Raw genomic sequence first — 17,665 nt, 5'->3', positions numbered from 1 at the left:
GGCGGGGCCTGGGCTATCTGTTCCGCAGAGGCAGGCTGCGTGCTTACGCAGCACGTACGACGAGAGGTGGGACAGACAGGAGGCGGGCGGCCGAGGCGCGGGGCCTGGTCCCTCGGGCACCATGGCCAAAACCGTGGCCTATTTCTACGACCCCGACGTGGGCAACTTCCACTACGGTGAGGGAACAGGGTGGTACGCGAGGAGTTTAGGGACGTGAAGGTTCCGAGCCTGGGGCTACAACTCCAGGGATGAGAACTGACGAACTCTCTTCCCCTCCCCTCAGGGGCTGGGCACCCTATGAAGCCCCATCGCTTGGCTCTGACCCACAGTCTGGTCCTGCACTACGGTCTCTATAAGAAGATGATCGTGAGTTCTGCCGCCTCTACTGGGGATTGAGGGTGGGGGCGAGCTGCGGCCCTAGAGCTAAGTGGGCCACACTGAGTGCACCTAGTGAGACCCACCCCAAGAATGGGAGTGAGGGGGAGACTGGGTAGAAGGAACCGGGAGCAGACCCTCGCCTTTATGCAGAGTGTTGGTGAGTACCTCCACCAACTTAATGAGAGTTACTGTTTCATCTTAGTAAGGTCAGCCACCCTTTGACCTCAGGTGGACTAATACTTGGCCTAGAGTTAGGGTGGAGTGGGGCTGGTTTGAAGACAGAAGGTGTTTTTTCCCCCTAGCATTTTAGGATGCGGGCAGTGCTGTGGCCTCAAGGAAGGGAGAGGGGGCTGGATTACTGTATCTGTCTGGATGTGAGGTTTACCATCAGCTTCCACCCCTTCTCTGCAGCTCTTCTACACTCACAGGAGCTGGAGCTCCAGGGAGGACCATGGCCCTGGTGTAAATGTGTGTGTTTGTGTGTGTGTGTGTTTGTGTGTGTGTAGGAGAGCAGCTGTCCTGGGTATTCCCTTTTCAACCTAGAATACCCCTACACGGATAATCACTACCCAGCTCTTTATCTCCCAGATACACACATGCTTGGAATTTGTAGCTGTGATATGTGGTTGTAACACTTAAGCTCAGTCCTCATGTGTTGCAAGGGAATTAGTCAACAGTATGAATGAGTGTCCACTGCTTGTGCTGAGGCACAGACAATTGAATTGGTCATGGAAAAGATTGAGGTGATGTTAGTACATAAATCTATGAATTTCTTGAAACCCTTTTGCTGGTAGGTACTGTGTACATTTTCTGGGGAGAGAAAACTTTTTGGTCTTAGTCAATTTCTAACATGTGCGTGAACCCCCTCAAAAGAGAAATCTCTGGCTTAGCATGTGGGTACTTGGGGTTTTAATTAGAAGATTGTCATATATCCTATATTATTTGATTCCAAAATTAAGAACTCAGACACAGGAAGGGCAGAATCAGAGGTCAGGGGAGGAGATGAGTATGGAGAGAATCAGGAATAGGAGATCCAGGGAACAGGGCAGATGGATCCGGGCACATGGTTGAGAGCGTAGGAAAGGCTAGGCTAGAGGTCGGAAGGATAAAGCAAGCCCAGTGGTCTTTAGTGGCCTTGGTCGTCCTAAACCACTGTTTATCAGAGCCGCTTTTCTTCACTGACCTTTGCCTCATAACAAGGATTGGGGGTAAAGGGACTGCTGGGTGTGGTTTTGGGTAGTCCCCAGGGCTGGTACAGTATGGGCAGTCTCAGCCCCATAACTGGGACCAACCCTGCCTGGGTTCACCTTGTTTTTCTATCCTGAGGTCTTCAAGCCGTACCAGGCCTCGCAGCATGACATGTGCCGCTTCCACTCTGAGGACTACATTGACTTCCTACAGAGAGTCAGCCCCACCAATATGCAAGGCTTCACCAAGAGCCTTAATGCCTTCAACGTGGGCGATGACTGGTGAGAGGACTAGGACTTTGAATGCCAGGCATTTCAAGGAGAATGCTTGAGTGAGGTCCTGCAGGCAGTGAGTGGGGAGATGCTGAGAAACTGAGTCATCATTTACTCATTGGTTTATTCAACAAATATTTATCGGTCATTTGCTCTAGGCCAGGCCATGTGCCAAACACTGCAATGATCAACAACAAGAGCAAAATTTTAGTGTTATAGCTGCGCTAAGTCCTATGAAGGAGAGGCACGTGTCTGTGTCTGAACATGTACATGAGGGAAAATTACCCAGCTTTTTCTGTCAGTGGAAGCATCCTAGAAGAAGCAGTGAAGATTGAGCTGAGATCTGAAGAAAGAGTGGGAGATAATTAGGTAACAGATGGTTGGGAGGAAAAGGGGTGAGGAGAAGAACGTCATGGGCAGTAGGGACAGGTGACATGTGCTGGGGTCTGTGGTAGGATGGAGGATGACTCATTTGAGGAACAGAAAAATGGCCAACCGCAGCATATGAAGAGAAGAGTGATCTGAACTGAGGCTGAAGTGATGGGTAGGGCCTTGCAAAAGTTGACAGCCCTGTGATGAATTGGAGTGTTCACCCCTACAGTAGAGGGAAGCATTCAAGGATTTAAAAAGCAAGAGTGTGTAGACATAGATATGATAGGTTTATATTGGTTGGGCTTGTACCATACCAGGAAAACTCGGAGTTCGACCCTGTGGGGAAGGGAGTGGACTAGAAAGGTAAGCCATGATCCTTGCTTACTTTCTAGTATCTATTCATGAAAATATATCGAGCAGAACAGCTACTATTCACTCAATTTATTTTAAAACTTTTTATTAAGGGAAAATTTCAAACATTTCTGAAAGAATAGTACCGCAAACCCCATACGTGTATCTGTCATGCAGCTGCAACACTGATGAGCAAATGGCCAATCTTCATCTGTCTCCCCTCAAGTTAGATAGTTTAAAAACAACTCCCAGATGTCACATTCTTTTATCTGAATACTCGATGTATCTCCAAATGATACTCTTTAAAAATGCATAATATCATTATCACACCTAAAAAATTAGCAGTGATTCCTCAATATCATCAGATATGCAATCAGTATTCAAATTTCTCCAATTTTCTTTTTTTTTTAAAGATTTTATTTATTTATCTTTAGAGGGGGAGAGAAGGAGAGAAATATCAATGTATGGTTGCCTCTCGTGAGTCCCCTGCTGGGAACTGGCCTACAACCCAGGCATGTGCTCTGACTGGGAATCGAACCGTGACCATGTGGTTTGCAGGCCAATCCACTGAGCTACACCAGCCAGGGCTCTCCAATTTTCTTATAATTTTTCTATTTTGCAGTTGATTTCTTAAACTAGGATCTAGACAAGATTCACACATTGCATTTGGTTGATTTATCTCTTAAGACTTTTAATCTGTGACATATCTTTCCCTTGACTTGACTTCTCGAAGAGACCAGCCTGTAGAGCTTCCTGCAACAGCTACCATTTACCGAAGGTAGTCTGCTGTGCTGAGGCTTGCTGCTACATCTGCTTAATTCTCACACCAACCCCGAGATGGAATCATCCTTTTCCTGGTGGTGGGTGAACTGAACTTAGAGGAGATTTTGGTAATTTAGCTTGTGGCCCATAACTGGTCAGTGGAGGTGGCAGAATTCAGATCTGGGACCTAGGTTTTTAAATACTACATTAACTTGTTTCCCTAAAGTATCCTACCAAGAGAAGTAGCCTGGGCTGGAGAAACAGACACTAACTCCGCAGGCTGGCATTAAGTGCCCTCCATCCTTATCCTCATGCCCCTGCTGCATAGGTCCCCCCCTGCAATGCCTTCTGTTTTCCCTTCATCCTCTTCAAGGCCTTACCAGCCTTCATACCACCAGGAAGTTTCACACCACAAAGCCTTGACCATGCCAGCTTCAGAGGTCTGTCCCACACACATTGTGCTGTCACTTGGTGTTCAGTCACTTGCTGCCTTGGGAGGTTACTTCGTTTTTTGTTATTGCTGCTGCTGCTATTTCTGAGTTCACTTTCCAGGTCTGTGAATGCAGAATCAGCCCCCAGGCCACAGCTGGGGCCCTCTGAGAGCTGTTTGAGCACTTAGGGCACAGGTGGCAAATGCAAGGTCCACGGGCCAGGCCCTTCGCTTTGTTTTATCCAGCCTGGCACCTTGTTTCTACCCGGTGGCAGTGCTGAGCTCTCACTTAACTGTTAAGGGGTAGTTACGTTTATACATTCCTAAAATCACATTCGGCCCTCTGAAGGCAACCTCGAGGCTGATGTGGCCCCCGGTGAAAATGAGTTTGACGTCCCTGACTTAGGGCATCCTATCTATCCCTGAGCCCTTTGTGCTGCAAGTAAATATTCTATGCTTGTATTGTTATAACTTTGAAAACTCATTTACCATTGAGCCCAATAGTATACCATGATTTAATCTTATTCTAGTACAACTTTTTGTTTTTCTTGGAGCTGATAATTGTATTGTTTTTTCATTTGCTTACTTGTCTAGGTGTCAACCACGAGTCCTTCCCAAAGTCTTTGAAAAACTCTTAAAACTCCCTACAGTTTTTTTCCCCCACATAGGCAAATGTGTCAGTGGCACTGTTTTCTTGGACCTAAAATGAGGGAACTTTTTTAAGCATTTCCTTTTCTGAAGGTCAAGTTTATGGAGGTATAATTTGCATACAGGAAAATCCACCTTTTTTAAGCATACAGGTCTGAGAGTTTTGATAGAGAGTCCAGTTTTCCTACAAAGGTTCCTCATGCCCATTTGGAGTCCATCTCCTCTTTCCACCTTAGCTCTAGGCAGCGACTGATCTCACATCTGCCCCGGTATTTTGCCTTTTCTAGAGTGTCGTTTAAATGGAGTCCTATAGTATGTAACCTTTTGTGTCTGCTTCCAAGCCTCTCTTTTTTTATAAAGAATGAAGATGGTAAGGATGATGGCTAACGCTTATTAAAGGCTAACTAGTTTTCACTCACTGTGATAAAGGCTTTCTGTGGGTTATCTCACCATTATAACTATTCTGTGTTTGTTATAGGAATAGAACTTTAAAATGTGTAACTATAAAGAACATTATTGAACATTATATAAAAATGTGATACCCATAGAAGAATCTTATTTTAAAGGTTTTATTTATTTATTTTTAGAGAGAGGGGAAGGGAGGGAAAGAGCGAAAGAGAAACATTAATGTAAGAGAGAAACGTCAATTGGTTGCCTCTCGCACGCACCCTGACCAGGGACCAAACCCATAACCCATGCATGTGCCCTGACTGGGGATTGAACTGGTGACCCTAGAAGAAGTTTTTAAGAAGAATAGAACTCATATTTTCTTTCAACTTGTATTTGTTTTGTGTGTACGCTCAAATACCTGAAACTGCCTGCTGCTCTTACCAGCTAGGGTACAGACTTCCTGACAGTTAAATGCTTCTTTACTTCCCATCAGTGCTTCACACAGGGCTTGGTACATGGTTTGGTCCAAAATATTTGTTGAATAAATTTGCAGATAACTTGGACGTGCAGGAGGGGGAGCAGGTTATTGAAGAACAGATACTGGTGGGGTTTGGGCCAAGGGAGAGGTAGAGGAAGGCCTGGACAGAGGTAAAAAGGCTTCAACTTGCTCCTCTTCTCTGCAGCCCAGTGTTTCCCGGGCTCTTTGAGTTCTGTTCCCGTTACACAGGTGCATCTCTGCAAGGAGCAACCCAGCTGAACAACAAGGTGACCACAGCCCCGGTCCCCTTCCCCCTTCTGTGGGTTACCAGACTCAAGGCCTTGACCCTTACCATGAGCTCTGTGCTTTGGGGGTGGGCAGGAGGAGGATCGTGAGCTGGGTGTTTGTTTTTCAGATCTGTGATATTGCCATTAACTGGGCTGGTGGTCTGCACCATGCCAAGAAGTTTGAGGTCAGTGAGGAGGTGATGGGGAGACAATGGCCACCCTAGGGTTGGTGTTCTGGATGACAGTGGAGGGCAGCTGGGTGGGGGAATTGTTCCTTTCTTTATAAGACCACTGTCTTGCCATAGGCCTCTGGCTTCTGCTATGTCAATGACATTGTGATTGGCATCTTGGAGCTGCTCAAGTAAGTAGCCTGGGAGGAGATGGAGGGGCTTATGAGACTCTTAGCTGAGGAGATCTCAGATTGCCTTGGCCCTGGCTCTGACCCTGACCTCCACCTCCATACCAGCTTCTCCCAAGTTCTTTATGCTTTACTCTGGCTACTTCTTCCTATACTCTGCTACCGATTCCCTGTTGCCTGCTTACATTTCGACTTCCTCTACACCTCCCTCTCCTGTCCCTGCCTCCAGGCTGGAGCCCCAGCTTGCCCTTAGGGGACTGGTGGTATTAGGTTTTGAGTGATTTGGATGGAATTGGGTGGAAGCAGACCCAGACCTTGTGTTTGGGAGGAATGTTTTTTTTTTTCCTGGGGCTCACCCCTGCCTCAGGCCCTGGCTTTGCCCTCATCCCAGGTACCACCCTCGGGTGCTCTACATTGATATTGACATCCACCATGGCGATGGGGTTCAGGAAGCCTTCTACCTCACTGACCGGGTCATGACAGTGTCCTTCCACAAGTATGGAAACTACTTCTTCCCTGGCACAGGTATGGGAATTGAAATGTACACCCCCTCGCAGCCCTCAGCTCTTTACCGTGACTGCCTCTTCCTCAGCCTTCAGGTCTCAGCTTGGATGCCCCTTCTCGGAGAAGCCCCACCTAGCCACCAAGTTAAAGCAGTTGCCTCCTTGCGCGTTACTCTCTCCCATCACTCTGCTTATTTCTCACAGGGCACACACTGCTATTTGTGTTTATTGTGGTGTTTTGTTTTATTTATTGTCTTCTTCCTTGTTATGCTCACCCCCCAAAATAAAAGCTTAGTGGGATCTCCTTCATTTTATTAGCTCCCTTTATTGCTGTATCCCCCATACCTAGCACACAGCTTAGCTCACAGTAGACCCTCAGAAAGTGTTTGTTGAATGAACGCAAGCTGCAGGAGACTTAGTGACTCTAGGGGGTACATGGTGCAGGTATGTAGATGGAATGAGAGGCCTTCAGTGTTGGGTGGGGTTGAAGCAGTTGTGTTGTGGACACCCCCCATGCCTGGCTGCCACCTCCCACATCCCACTTCCCTGTAGGCGACATGTATGAAGTTGGAGCAGAGAGTGGCCGCTACTACTGTCTTAATGTGCCCCTGCGGGATGGCATTGATGACCAAAGTAAGTACTAAAGTCTTCTCCTTGTTCACCGGGCCCTTGTTTCTCTCCCTGAATTAACCTTTTTGCCCTGTATTATCTACTCTTGTCCGCCCTGTATTGTCCTTAAGGATGAATGGCTTTCAGAGAGACCATGAACCCCATTCACACCCCCGCCTGGAAATTGTGTGCAGCACATTTTTTGTGTATGTGCATTTTTGTGGGAAAAGGGTCATTAGATTTCATCTGTAACTCCAAGTGGTCTGGGACCCCCTTCAGAACTTTAGAACCAATGGTTTGGTTCCTTGGGTTGCCCCTTTCCTGGGCTATATGCTCTCTCAACCCCCTTTTTCCTTTTGTTCCCTGTCTCCCCATCCCCTTGGGGTGCCAGGTACCCATCTTTGGCCCTCTCCCAGGTTACAAGCACCTTTTCCAGCCGGTTATCAACCAAGTGGTGGACTTCTACCAACCCACGTGCATTGTTCTCCAGGTAATATTTCCAGTGCCTTGTCAAGAGGGCTCTGCCTAGCCTTGGGGGAAGAGAACAGGGAAGAAGAGAGCCTCTAGGTTGGTGGGGAAGGGAAGGATGTCTAGGCCATTCTGATCAGTTACCTTACTGCAGCTGCCTGGGCTTTTGCTTTTTGCAGTGTGGAGCTGACTCTCTAGGCTGTGATCGATTGGGCTGCTTCAACCTCAGCATTCGAGGGCATGGGTGAGACTTGCTCTCCTTAGACTCCCCCAGGTTTTCAAGTGGCGTCGGACCTCAGTACAGGGAGAGGGCGTAGTTGGAGAATGAGCCTCACCTCTTCTTGGTAAAAAATAGCTACAAATTGTGCTGGAACCAGAAAGGTCACCTCGAACAGGGTTCCCCAGCTGGTCATTCATTCACAATAGACTTTTATTAAGCACCCAATTATAATTGCTTAAAACTAAGCAATTATGTTCCAGGCATTATACAAGGAGATGGGGATGCATTGGATGAACTCTTGTGGACTCTGTAGTTTAGTGTAAGAAACAGACAAAATATGAGCAAGCGAACCAAGTAGATTGTTATAAATCCTATGAAGGGAAAGGATAGGAAGCCAAGATTCTGGATAATAATGGGGAACCTACTTTAGATAGCCTAATTTGGAAAGGGTTTTCTGAGGAGTTGAAATTTGGACTGAGACCTTGAGGCTGAAAGGAGCCATAGGAAGAGCGGAGAACAGTCTGTCCCAAGAGGTGGGTGGGCCTTGCGGAGGTTCAGAGGTGGGGAAGAGCTGGTGTGCGAGGCAGGAACGTGGGGAGCAAGCTGGAGGTGGGTTAAGGTGAGGTCTGAGAGGTTGGCAGGGGGAGGCTGACCAGAGCCTCTAGACCCTGGTAAGGAGTCTAGATTATATTTCAAATGTGGTAGGAAACCATTGAGAGATATTAAGCAGGGAAGGGCCATGATCCCACTCATGTTTTAAAGTGACTTCTCCGACTGCCGATTGGAGAAAGGTTTGAGTTGGGGAGACAGGAGCAGAGGTGGGCGGCCGGTTAGGAAGCACTGGTGTTGTCTAGGCGGGGGATGCAGCGCCCAGGCCAAGGTGGAGGAAGTGGCGAGAAGTAGATGGATAGAAGTAGATGATTTGAGTTCTATCTTGACATTAGAACATTTGACATTTGGCTGATACCACTTGCTGGTGCAAAGATGAAAATAGTAGATTAGCAGGTAGGGTGCCAGGGTAGGTATAGCGTAGGACAGACGTGGGAGTGCACTTTACTTACAAAATTTTGAGACACAACAGAAACATAATAAAGTACATGTATCTCAAGGATATCACTCAGGGAATGTCACTGCCTAGATCAAGATTGCAAGCCTTTCTGGTTTCTTTGTGCCCCTTTCCAGACAGTACCGAAAGGTGTAGACTTTGGCTTTTGATAACCACGTTTAGCCACTCCTTTGGTTTCTTTTAACAGGGAATGCGTCGAATATGTGAAGAGCTTCAATATCCCTCTACTGGTGCTAGGTGGTGGTGGCTATACTGTCCGAAATGTTGCCCGCTGCTGGTAAGCACGCCCCTGATTGTCCTCTTCCACCATGTCCTGTGTGAGCTAGGGGTTCCCTGAGAGATGGCCAAGTGGGCCCTTCAGCCCACTTGCTCAGCCTGTCCCCCTCTGCTGGTTGGTTTCAGGACGTATGAGACATCGCTGCTGGTAGAAGAGGCCATTAGCGAGGAGCTTCCTTACAGCGGTAAGGACCACCCCATGATTCCCCAACCCCAGGAAAGCCATTCTCACAAGACCCCACAATGGCTTGTTTTGAAGGCAGAGAGGGAATTGATATTCTTGGAGCTCTGCAGACTGAACCCCTGAGCTCAGATCAGTGAAAAGATTAGGCAACTATAATGTAGAAATTTTGGATGGGAAGGAAAGAGATTGGGAAATCTTGGGACCTACCTGTCTGTCCAAGGCATACATTGTCCTTCTAATCTTCTTTTCCCTCCTAAGAATACTTCGAGTACTTTGCCCCAGACTTCACGCTCCATCCAGATGTCAGTACCCGCATTGAGAATCAGAACTCACGCCAGGTCAGTAGTTTGGAAAAGCTGAGAATGAGAGTCAGGGAGCCTTGGAGAGGTCCAGGATGTGGGAAATCGGAGAAGTCAGAGGAGAAAGTTCTCAGTCATCACTTGCACTGTTAGCAGCGAGGAGGCAGCCCAGAGGCAGTCGGGTGGGAAGAGAGACACTTCTCAGTGTGGAGACTCAAACTACGATTCAAAATGGGATTAAAACTAGGACAGTGAGGGCAAAAAGCAGTTAGAAACATGGATGCTCTAAATCCCTGGGAGCTGCTCACTCTCTATTCCTCTTCCTCAACCAGTATCTGGACCAGATCCGTCAGACCATCTTTGAAAACCTGAAGATGCTAAACCACGCACCTAGTGTCCAGATTCACGATGTGCCCGCAGACCTCCTGACCTATGACAGGACTGATGAGGCTGATGCAGAGGAGAGGGGTCCTGAGGAGAACTACAGCAGGTCTGTGGCAGGAGCTGGAGAGCAGGGATGCTACCGGGCTTGCCAGGGAGGTGAAGAGGGGACAAGTGAGCTGAGGCACTAGCTTAAGTGTCCCTGGCTTATGTCGTTTCCTATCCCTACTCCGTGGTCTGCTGCTATTTCACACTTCCCTGTTTTTAATGACATAAATAACATATGTTTATTGTAAAAATTTTGAGCAGCACTAAAATATGTTAAGTTTGCATTTACACAATCCCAGATCCATTCCACAGTGTAACTACTATTAGTTTGATTGGTACTTTTTCAGATAGATGTTTTTTCCTATAGATTGCAAGTATACTGTTTAACATGCACAGATAAACACAAATGACATACGCATTTATTCTCAGAGCATGTGTAGTTTTCATATATAAGTTGGAACATTCTATACAAATTGCTCTACAACTTACAACTGGTTCTTTTCTTACAAAGTAACGCATGTCGTCCCATATCAGTATGTACAGACCTGCCTCATTTTATAAGCTGTATAATATTCCATTGTGTGGCTGTAGCCCCATTTAACCAAGTACCATTGATGGACATTTATGTTTCCCATGTTTTCATTATTACAAAGACTGTGGCAGTGGACCCCCTTACATGTATATCTCTGCATGCTCGCTGGAGTAGAGTAGATTCCTGGAATTGTTGCTGCTTGGTCAGAGGCTGTGTGCACGAAATGTTTAACTGTCTGCTGCCTAATTGCCAGACTCTAAAAAGTCTGAAACAGTTTCTGTTCTTGCCAGCGTCTAATTCCCGGGTTCAGAGCTGAACAGGTCACTGCCCATATACTGCTCTCTAAGGCCCTTTGATTTCTTTCCTCTGTTAATTTTTTCAGGTATGATAATTGTATTGTGGTTGTTTTTAAAAAGTCTTTATAGCTTTCTGAGCTAGATAATAAGATATTTACAGATGCAGTGAATTGGGGGAAAAAAGACTAGGATAGAATTTTTAAAAAAAAATCTCAAAATAGGCTTTTCTGAAAAATGAAGGGAAAGACAGTAGAATCCGCAGGGAGAGCAGACTCCTGGCGTGACTGAAGGATGACCGCAGCTGCGCGCCTGCCGCACGTCGGGCCCTGCTCCCACGCAGGGCTGGAGCTTTGAGCTGGCCCTGCTGCAGTCTGATGGGCTTCTCAATCCCTTCCAGAATCTTTTTCTCTTAGACTTTAAGCTTCCAGATCCATCCTCTGGACCTGGGCTTTACTCCTCTCACACTTGGGACAACTACAAGCTTCCTCCTCCATGAATACCCCCTTATTTCCACTCCTGGTTGAAGAAGTATCAGAAGTTCTGGCCTCAGGAATTCCCTTTTGACCCATCAAGTTCTTCTCAACTTCTCTAGGTATCTGAGGCTTAAATTCTGGAAATTGATTTTCTTTGTCTTAAAAAAAGGTAAAAACTTGTGTTTAGGTTCTTCCTTTTGGCAAAGTGTGGCTTTTTCATCTATAGTTCCAATCTGGTGTCTGGGCCTAGTCTCTGTGTAGTATCCCCCGCTCTCAACTGCCCATGGAAGCCCTAGGCCTCTTCCTGTTCTAGGCCCTACCGCGCTGTCAGACTGCCCGCCGGTGCCTGTTCTTTGATGCCTCTGTCTTCAGCTTGCTTATCATTTGCAGGACAGTGATAATGAGTTTTCCTGACTTAGTTCCCCAGCTCCTCTTTGGTGACTTTCTCTCTTCTTAATTACCAGCTGTGAGCAAGATAATTCAGTTATCAGTTATTCGTATTCTCCTAGAGAATAATTTTCAAAAACAAATGAACTACTATTGAGTATTTAGTGGGCCCTGTGTTGCTTTCACATCCCTTCCCTCATTACAGGTTTGTGATACCATGCCACTCTTCTGCTTAAAATTCTCCTGTCCATTGCACTTAGAAGAAAATCCACATTTCTGACTATGATTTTAAATGGTCCTGCATGCTGGCCCTTACATCCCTGGTCTCATCTTTTAACTAATGCCCTCCATGACACTCCTCCCAGCCATCCTGGTCGGTCTCCTTGCTCTTGCTGGAACACATCAGTCTCCTTCCACCTTACAACTTCGGCACAGTGATCCCTCAGCTATCGCGGGAGTTATGTTCCAGAGACTCCTGCAATAGCTGAAAATCTGCGAAGTAGCGGCGTTACTTTTATCTTATTATTTATATATATTTTAAGGCTTTATAAATCCTTCCCACACTCCTATAAACCTTTCCCACTCTACTATTAGCTTTCCCACACTCTTATAAACACTTCATATGCTCTTAAATACTTTCTACACTCTTAAACCTACGTAATTTTAACAACATATAAAATTCTATATGGGTACTCACCAGTGAAGTATACAGTTGTCCCTATGTTGCAGTTCACTTATTGCGGCTTCACTGTATCACGAGTTTTTAAAAAAGCTGCAATAAGTGAACTGTGATATAGCCAGGAACAGCTGTGCTTGTTTTTTTGTTTGTGTGTTTGTTCCGCAGCTCTGAAAGGTCTTCCTGAGGTCTTTGGCTGGCGAGTTCCTTGTCAGACTTCTTACTTTCATAGAACAGCCTTTTCTAATAATCCTGTCTGAAATTTTATCCTTTTCCTCCATCACTCAGTCACACCTTTCTTTATTTCATTTAAAAATATTCCCGGCACTCTCCATCATCCAAAGCTATCATATTTGTTTATTTACTTTGTCAGTTATTGTTGGTTTCATTTATTAGGTAAGTTTTTGAGGATTGTCAGAAATTTTGTCTGGCTCACTCCCTACTGTATTGATGAGGCTTGTGATAGTGTCTAGCACAGAGCAGTCTCAATAAATGTTTACTGACTCTGCGTGAATAGAGGAATGACTGGCTATCATTCTGTACCAACAGAAGGGGAGGGGTGGTTCCCTGACAAAGGGGCCTGTGAAGTGGCTCCAGAGACGATGTCTGTGTGGGGAGGTATCGGAGCTTGGAGAGTGGGCCCTCACCTCTCTCCCCTTGCTTTGCAGGCCCGAGGCACCCAATGAGTTCTATGATGGAGACCATGACAACGACAAGGAAAGCGATGTGGAGATTTAAGAGCAGCTGGGCTTGCTGTGCACCAAGGAATTCCTTTTTACCTCTTTATTGGGTGGGTGGGAAGAGGTGTGGGTCCCCCAGCTCTGGAGTGGTCACCTTCACTGGTTTTACCGATGCTGGGGACTGTTTGGAGGTCACATCTTATTCTCAAACCAAGTATCCTCTTTCTTCTCCCTCCCAAGGCCTGACAATGGTACCTATTTGAGATTGGATGGGGACAAAGATAGCTATCTCTAGAACATCTTGGGCAGTGGGCCCTAGATGCCAGTCCCTGCCTCTTTTGCCCCTTTACTCCTTACCTGCTTCCCTCCAACCCTGAGAATTTTAGGGGTGAAGGAATAATCAGGACTGAGGTTCCCTCTGACTTCTGCCTCTCCTGGGCTTTCCTTCCTACATAGGCCTTGCTTCCAGTGCAGATGAAGAGTGAGGGATTTTAGGGGGCTTTGGTTCCCTAACAATTACCTTAGACCCAAATGATGGGAAGTATGTTTTCTGAGGGGGGCGGGGGGATGTGAAAATGTCCTGTTCTGACTTTTGTCTTTATGTCCATTTTACCACTGTTTTTATTCAATAAACCAAGTTGGTATTTTTTGTACCTTTTGCCTTTCTGGGCAGTCTTAATTTTTGCTAGCTACCTGTGTATGAAGGGAGAGGGAATGGGAGTGATGATATATGTAATAAAAATCAGTTGATATTCACTTAGCACTTACCATATGTTAGGCCCTACGTATGTACCTAGGTATGGATTATCTTGCTCATGTATAGGCAGTTAATAGAGTATTCTGGTTGAGAGCTAGACCAGCAGTCTCCAACCTTTTTGGCACCAGCGACCATTTTTTTCCTTGGGGTCAGGTTGGGGGAGGAAGAGGCAGGGCTCAGGCCAGCTTCACTGCCACCTTGTTCCCAACAGGCTATGGATTGGTACCGGTCTGTGGCCTGGGGGTTGGGGATCCTGAGTTAGACAAACCTGGACAGATTACTAGTTTAAGAGAGGGAGTAGGAGACAACTTCAGATCTTTGAACCTGCACGTTTGGAATGGTGATGCAAGTTGGTCAAGATGCACTGGGAGAAAACATGTCAAGTGCTCACCTAGCACAGTGCCTGACAGAAGTTGTTTCCCATTATCTTAACTGTCTATGTGAAGAATGATGCCAGCAGTTGCAAACGCAGGCCCTTCCCTGAAGGGGAGTACAATGCAGTAAGGGGTGAGGTAAATGCTATAGCAGGTATAGATGGTGGTACAAGAAAAAAAGAGTAACGGATAGGTTACTTTTCTGTGCTTTGACCCTGATTCTCAATACTGTAGCTTATAAAGCCTGTGGCTTTTGAACTGTTTTGGACATATTTGAGTTTGAAGTGTGCACTGGACAGCTCTGTGCAACTTTCCTTCAGGCAGTTAGAAAGTGGAACTCAGAGGTGAAGGCTGGATTTAGGAGCCAGACAGGTTGGCAGCGTCCCTGTAATCTTACCAAGTCCTAGACTGAGCATAGTAGGGGCTATGGAGGGAGTGAGTCACTGAATCTTCCCACCAGGAACATAAATTGCCAGCTCTGGGCAAGGTGATTCAGTCCATACCTTGAGGGCCCACTGGGTGCCACATACTTTGCCCTCAGGGAACAGTTGTAGCTGGGAGAATGAAGTTACTGAGAGAGAAATCAAACTAGTAGAGCAAAGAACATAATCTTGGAAAACACCTGTTCTTTTCACTCAAGTTTGGTTTATGTCAGTAGGGATCCTGGTGAAACATGGGACTTGGCAGTTAGATTAACCGGGGTTTAAATTTTTTATCAGCTATGTATCCTTGGGCAAATTACTTCAACTCTCAAAGTCCAAATTTTTTGGAAACTATGGCATGGCATTGTGAGGCTTCAGTGAGGAAATACATGTAGAATGTTTTATATAGCTCCTGGCGTAGTGCAAGTGCATTGTAAATGCATTGTTTAGGCATTTATTAGACTTATTACTGTTCAGGCACACATTGGCAAGAACTAGTTTTCCTGTATTAGAAACACAACTAGGAAGTAGCAGACCTAGGATTCAGACCTAGGTAATCTATCTGGGGGCAGAGGATGCTTCGGTAGCTTTGTGGCAGTGTGCAGCGCTCCTCCCTGCAGTGTCCCATGGGCCATGTTGTGATGTGGCTGGTCTCATTGGTGTCTGGTACCCAGTGCAGGTCCTGTGGATGGGAGACCACTCACCCTTCTTGATCTGTGTGTGGATCATACCAGAACCCACTGCTGAAGTCTGATCTTTGGTCTCCACTTTCCTAGGTGGTGAAGTTCCTGTGTTCAGATGTAGCTAGTCCTACCCAGTGGGTGTCTGTGGGCCACTGATATACTGCTGGGAGCACCTAACTGTGCCAGGTGGCCTCTCTATGTTGTTTGGCCATTTATTGTTGCTCTGGGGACATTCTTCAAGGTGGTTTCCATTGTCATTGCTAGGACTGCCATAACAAAATAGCACAGGCTGCACGGCTTAAACAACAGTAAAGTTTTTTCTCTCACTGTCCTAGTGGCTGGAAGGCCAAGGTCAGGGTGTTGGCAGTGTTTATTATTTCCAAGACCTTTCTCCTTGAGTTGCAGATGGCAGCCTTCTCAGCGTGTCCTCAGTGGTCATTCCTCTGTGTTCATACATACCCCTGATGACTCTTCCTCTTCTTTTTTGAAAAGGTTTATTTATTTACTTTTAGAGAGAGGGTAGGGGAGAGGGAAAGAGGGAGAGAAACATCAGTGTTCCAGAGATACATCAATTGGTTGCCTTTCACAGGCCCCCAACCAAGCATCTGGGCTGCAACCCAGCCATATGCCCTGACAAGGAATAAAACCGGCAACCTTCCCGGTCACAGGCTGGCACTCAATTCACTGAGCCACAGCAGCCAGGGTGACTGCTCTTCCTCTTTTTATAAGGAGACCAGACAGATGGGGTTAGGGTTCATCTTTATGACCTTGTTTTAATCCAATCATTTCTTTAAACACCTTTTGTACATTTAAAGGTACTGGGTGATGGGACTTGAACAGGTGAATTTGGGGGAACCTCATATGGCCCATAGCAGTTTTCTTCCCCTTGGTGTGTCTGGCCTTTCTCTTTTCCCAGACCGTCCCAGGACTCAGTTGAAAGCCCCTTGGCTGTTTCTACCAAAACACTGTGCTGTGTGGTGCTGTCTAGGGATCAGGGAAGGCGGGTGCCAAGCAGGAAAGAAGTCTGGGAAGTCTGGGGCAGCACTAAAAAGGCCCTTGCAGAGAGTGTTACGGGCTCAAAGCCCCACGTCCCTGCTGAAGCTTGACCCAGGCAGGTGCAGGTGTTTCCCAAAGTGCCACAGTCAGAGACTAGGACAGCTGGACATCCAGCTGCAAGAAGATATGAAAGAAATGCTTATGCAGAAAGTTGTCCAGGTACAGAGCACTGCAGAATGTCAATACCCTTTGTGTAAGAAAGGAGAGAAATTATATTTGATTTGTATCTGAATAAAAATCTCGGCAAAGATGGATGCACAAAAAAACCAAAATAAAGCTAGGCAATCTTAAATCCAGAGCTTGTCAAGTTCCACTTCGCACTTGCTCTACCAAGCTCTGTTCTTGGCACACAGCTTTTAATACAGGATAGCTGTCACTTTTTTTTGTTCCTTCCACATGCTCTATGGATACTGCATACATGAAAACTGTATTACCCTTGAACGCCCGGCATTAGTACATTTTTTGCCAAGAGAAGGCTCTCCTGCAATTTTTGGTTCAGATATTATCCGGTCTACGGCTACCAGATGGTCCAGGCTTTAAAGCCACGTGGGCACTGCCTGGGAGTGGGGAGGCCTGTGCGGCTTTGACTGCCAGGGGGCGCTGTTCGCAGTTGAGGCCAAGTAGAGGTTGCACCGCCCACTCGTCACTCCCTCCCCCCCACGTGAGTCTGAATGGTTAGGCCCGCAGGGCAGGTAGCGCGCTTCCGCGGCTTTCCCCCACCCCCCTCCCTTCATTCATTGGTAGGGGCTGCAGATCCGGGCGGAAGTGGGGCAAGCGGGCGGGAGCGAGGCGTCACCGTTGTATATTCATGAGGCGCGCGCAGCCCGGCATGCTAATGAGGCGGGGCGCGGCGGCGGGCTAAGTAGCTGCTGGGCGGCGGCGGCGGCTGCGGGCTGGGATCAGCCGGGCGGGAACACTGTAGGCGCGGGGTCACTAGCCAGCGCGAAGCCACACATGGAGCCGCCCGGTGGGGGTCTGGGACCCGGCCGCGGGACCCGGGACAAGAAGAAGGGTCGGAGTCCGGATGAGCTGCCACCGGCGAGCGGCGACGGCGGCAAATCCAAGAAATTTGTGAGTGTCCTTTCCACCCGGTTCCCTCAGCCCGGCCCGGTTACCGTCCTCTGGACCCCAGAGATCCCCGCAGTCGGCCCCAGAGATGCACGGCTGTCTCTAGGGAGCCGCCCCCGCGCCTCCCTTCCTCGTTTTGTTGGGTCTTGGGCTCCACAGCGCGACCTCCTACCCCTCCAGGACCTCGGGGAGCCCGGCGTCCCACCCGGCGCCTGTCCCAGCAACCTCGGAGCTTCCTTCAACCCCCAGCCCGCGCGCCCTGCCCTTCGCCCCCATAGCCCGGGCGGGTCTCA

The 17,665-nt window shown here is 47.4% G+C and overlaps 2 protein-coding genes across 3 annotated transcripts in view; both read left to right on the top strand.

The window, feature by feature from the left end:
- The first annotated feature begins 61 nt into the window (after window positions 1-61).
- HDAC3 (histone deacetylase 3) lies at window positions 62-13,665 on the top strand. The gene is made up of 15 exons (XM_037062685.1): window positions 62-176; window positions 284-366; window positions 1,705-1,847; window positions 5,475-5,556; window positions 5,685-5,741; window positions 5,862-5,917; window positions 6,306-6,439; window positions 6,970-7,050; window positions 7,443-7,516; window positions 7,674-7,738; window positions 8,968-9,057; window positions 9,183-9,241; window positions 9,499-9,578; window positions 9,872-10,029; window positions 13,001-13,665. The coding sequence occupies exons 1-15, from the start codon at window positions 122-124 to the stop codon at window positions 13,068-13,070; spliced, it is 1,287 nt and encodes a 428-aa protein (XP_036918580.1). The 5' UTR covers window positions 62-121; the 3' UTR covers window positions 13,071-13,665.
- Window positions 13,666-17,142: 3,477 nt separating this feature from the next.
- Window positions 17,143-17,665, top strand: part of DIAPH1 (diaphanous related formin 1) — an 86,966-nt gene continuing 86,443 nt past the window's right edge. Inside the window, exon 1 of one of the 2 annotated variants that reach the window (XM_037062655.1) lies at window positions 17,143-17,375. In XM_037062655.1, the coding sequence (XP_036918550.1) occupies window positions 17,259-17,375 (117 nt within the window). In that variant the 5' untranslated portion in view covers window positions 17,143-17,258. The remainder of the gene's footprint in view (window positions 17,376-17,665) is intronic. The other variant, XM_037062651.1, reaches the window with a different exon arrangement.

The sequence above is a fragment of the Sturnira hondurensis genome, unplaced genomic scaffold (genome assembly GCF_014824575.4).
Source record: "Sturnira hondurensis isolate 20B ecotype Veracruz unplaced genomic scaffold, ASM1482457v3 Scaffold0001120, whole genome shotgun sequence".
Classification (NCBI taxonomy): domain Eukaryota; kingdom Metazoa; phylum Chordata; class Mammalia; order Chiroptera; family Phyllostomidae; genus Sturnira; species Sturnira hondurensis.
The sequence above is the reverse complement of the archived record's forward strand: the minus strand, read 5'-3'. Positions and strand labels throughout refer to the sequence as shown.

What these genes read in the sequence shown, in the direction of transcription:
- HDAC3 (XM_037062685.1), top strand. Translation starts at nt 122, where the DNA reads ATGGCCAAAACCGTGGCCTATTTCTACGACCCCGACGTGGGCAACTTC. An exon ending in GTCTCTATAAGAAGATGATC is followed by an intron (nt 367 to 1,704) that starts GTGAGTTCTGCC and finishes TTCTATCCTGAG; the next exon opens with GTCTTCAAGCCGTACCAGGC. An exon ending in CGAGGAGCTTCCTTACAGCG is followed by an intron (nt 9,242 to 9,498) that starts GTAAGGACCACC and finishes TTCCCTCCTAAG; the next exon opens with AATACTTCGAGTACTTTGCC.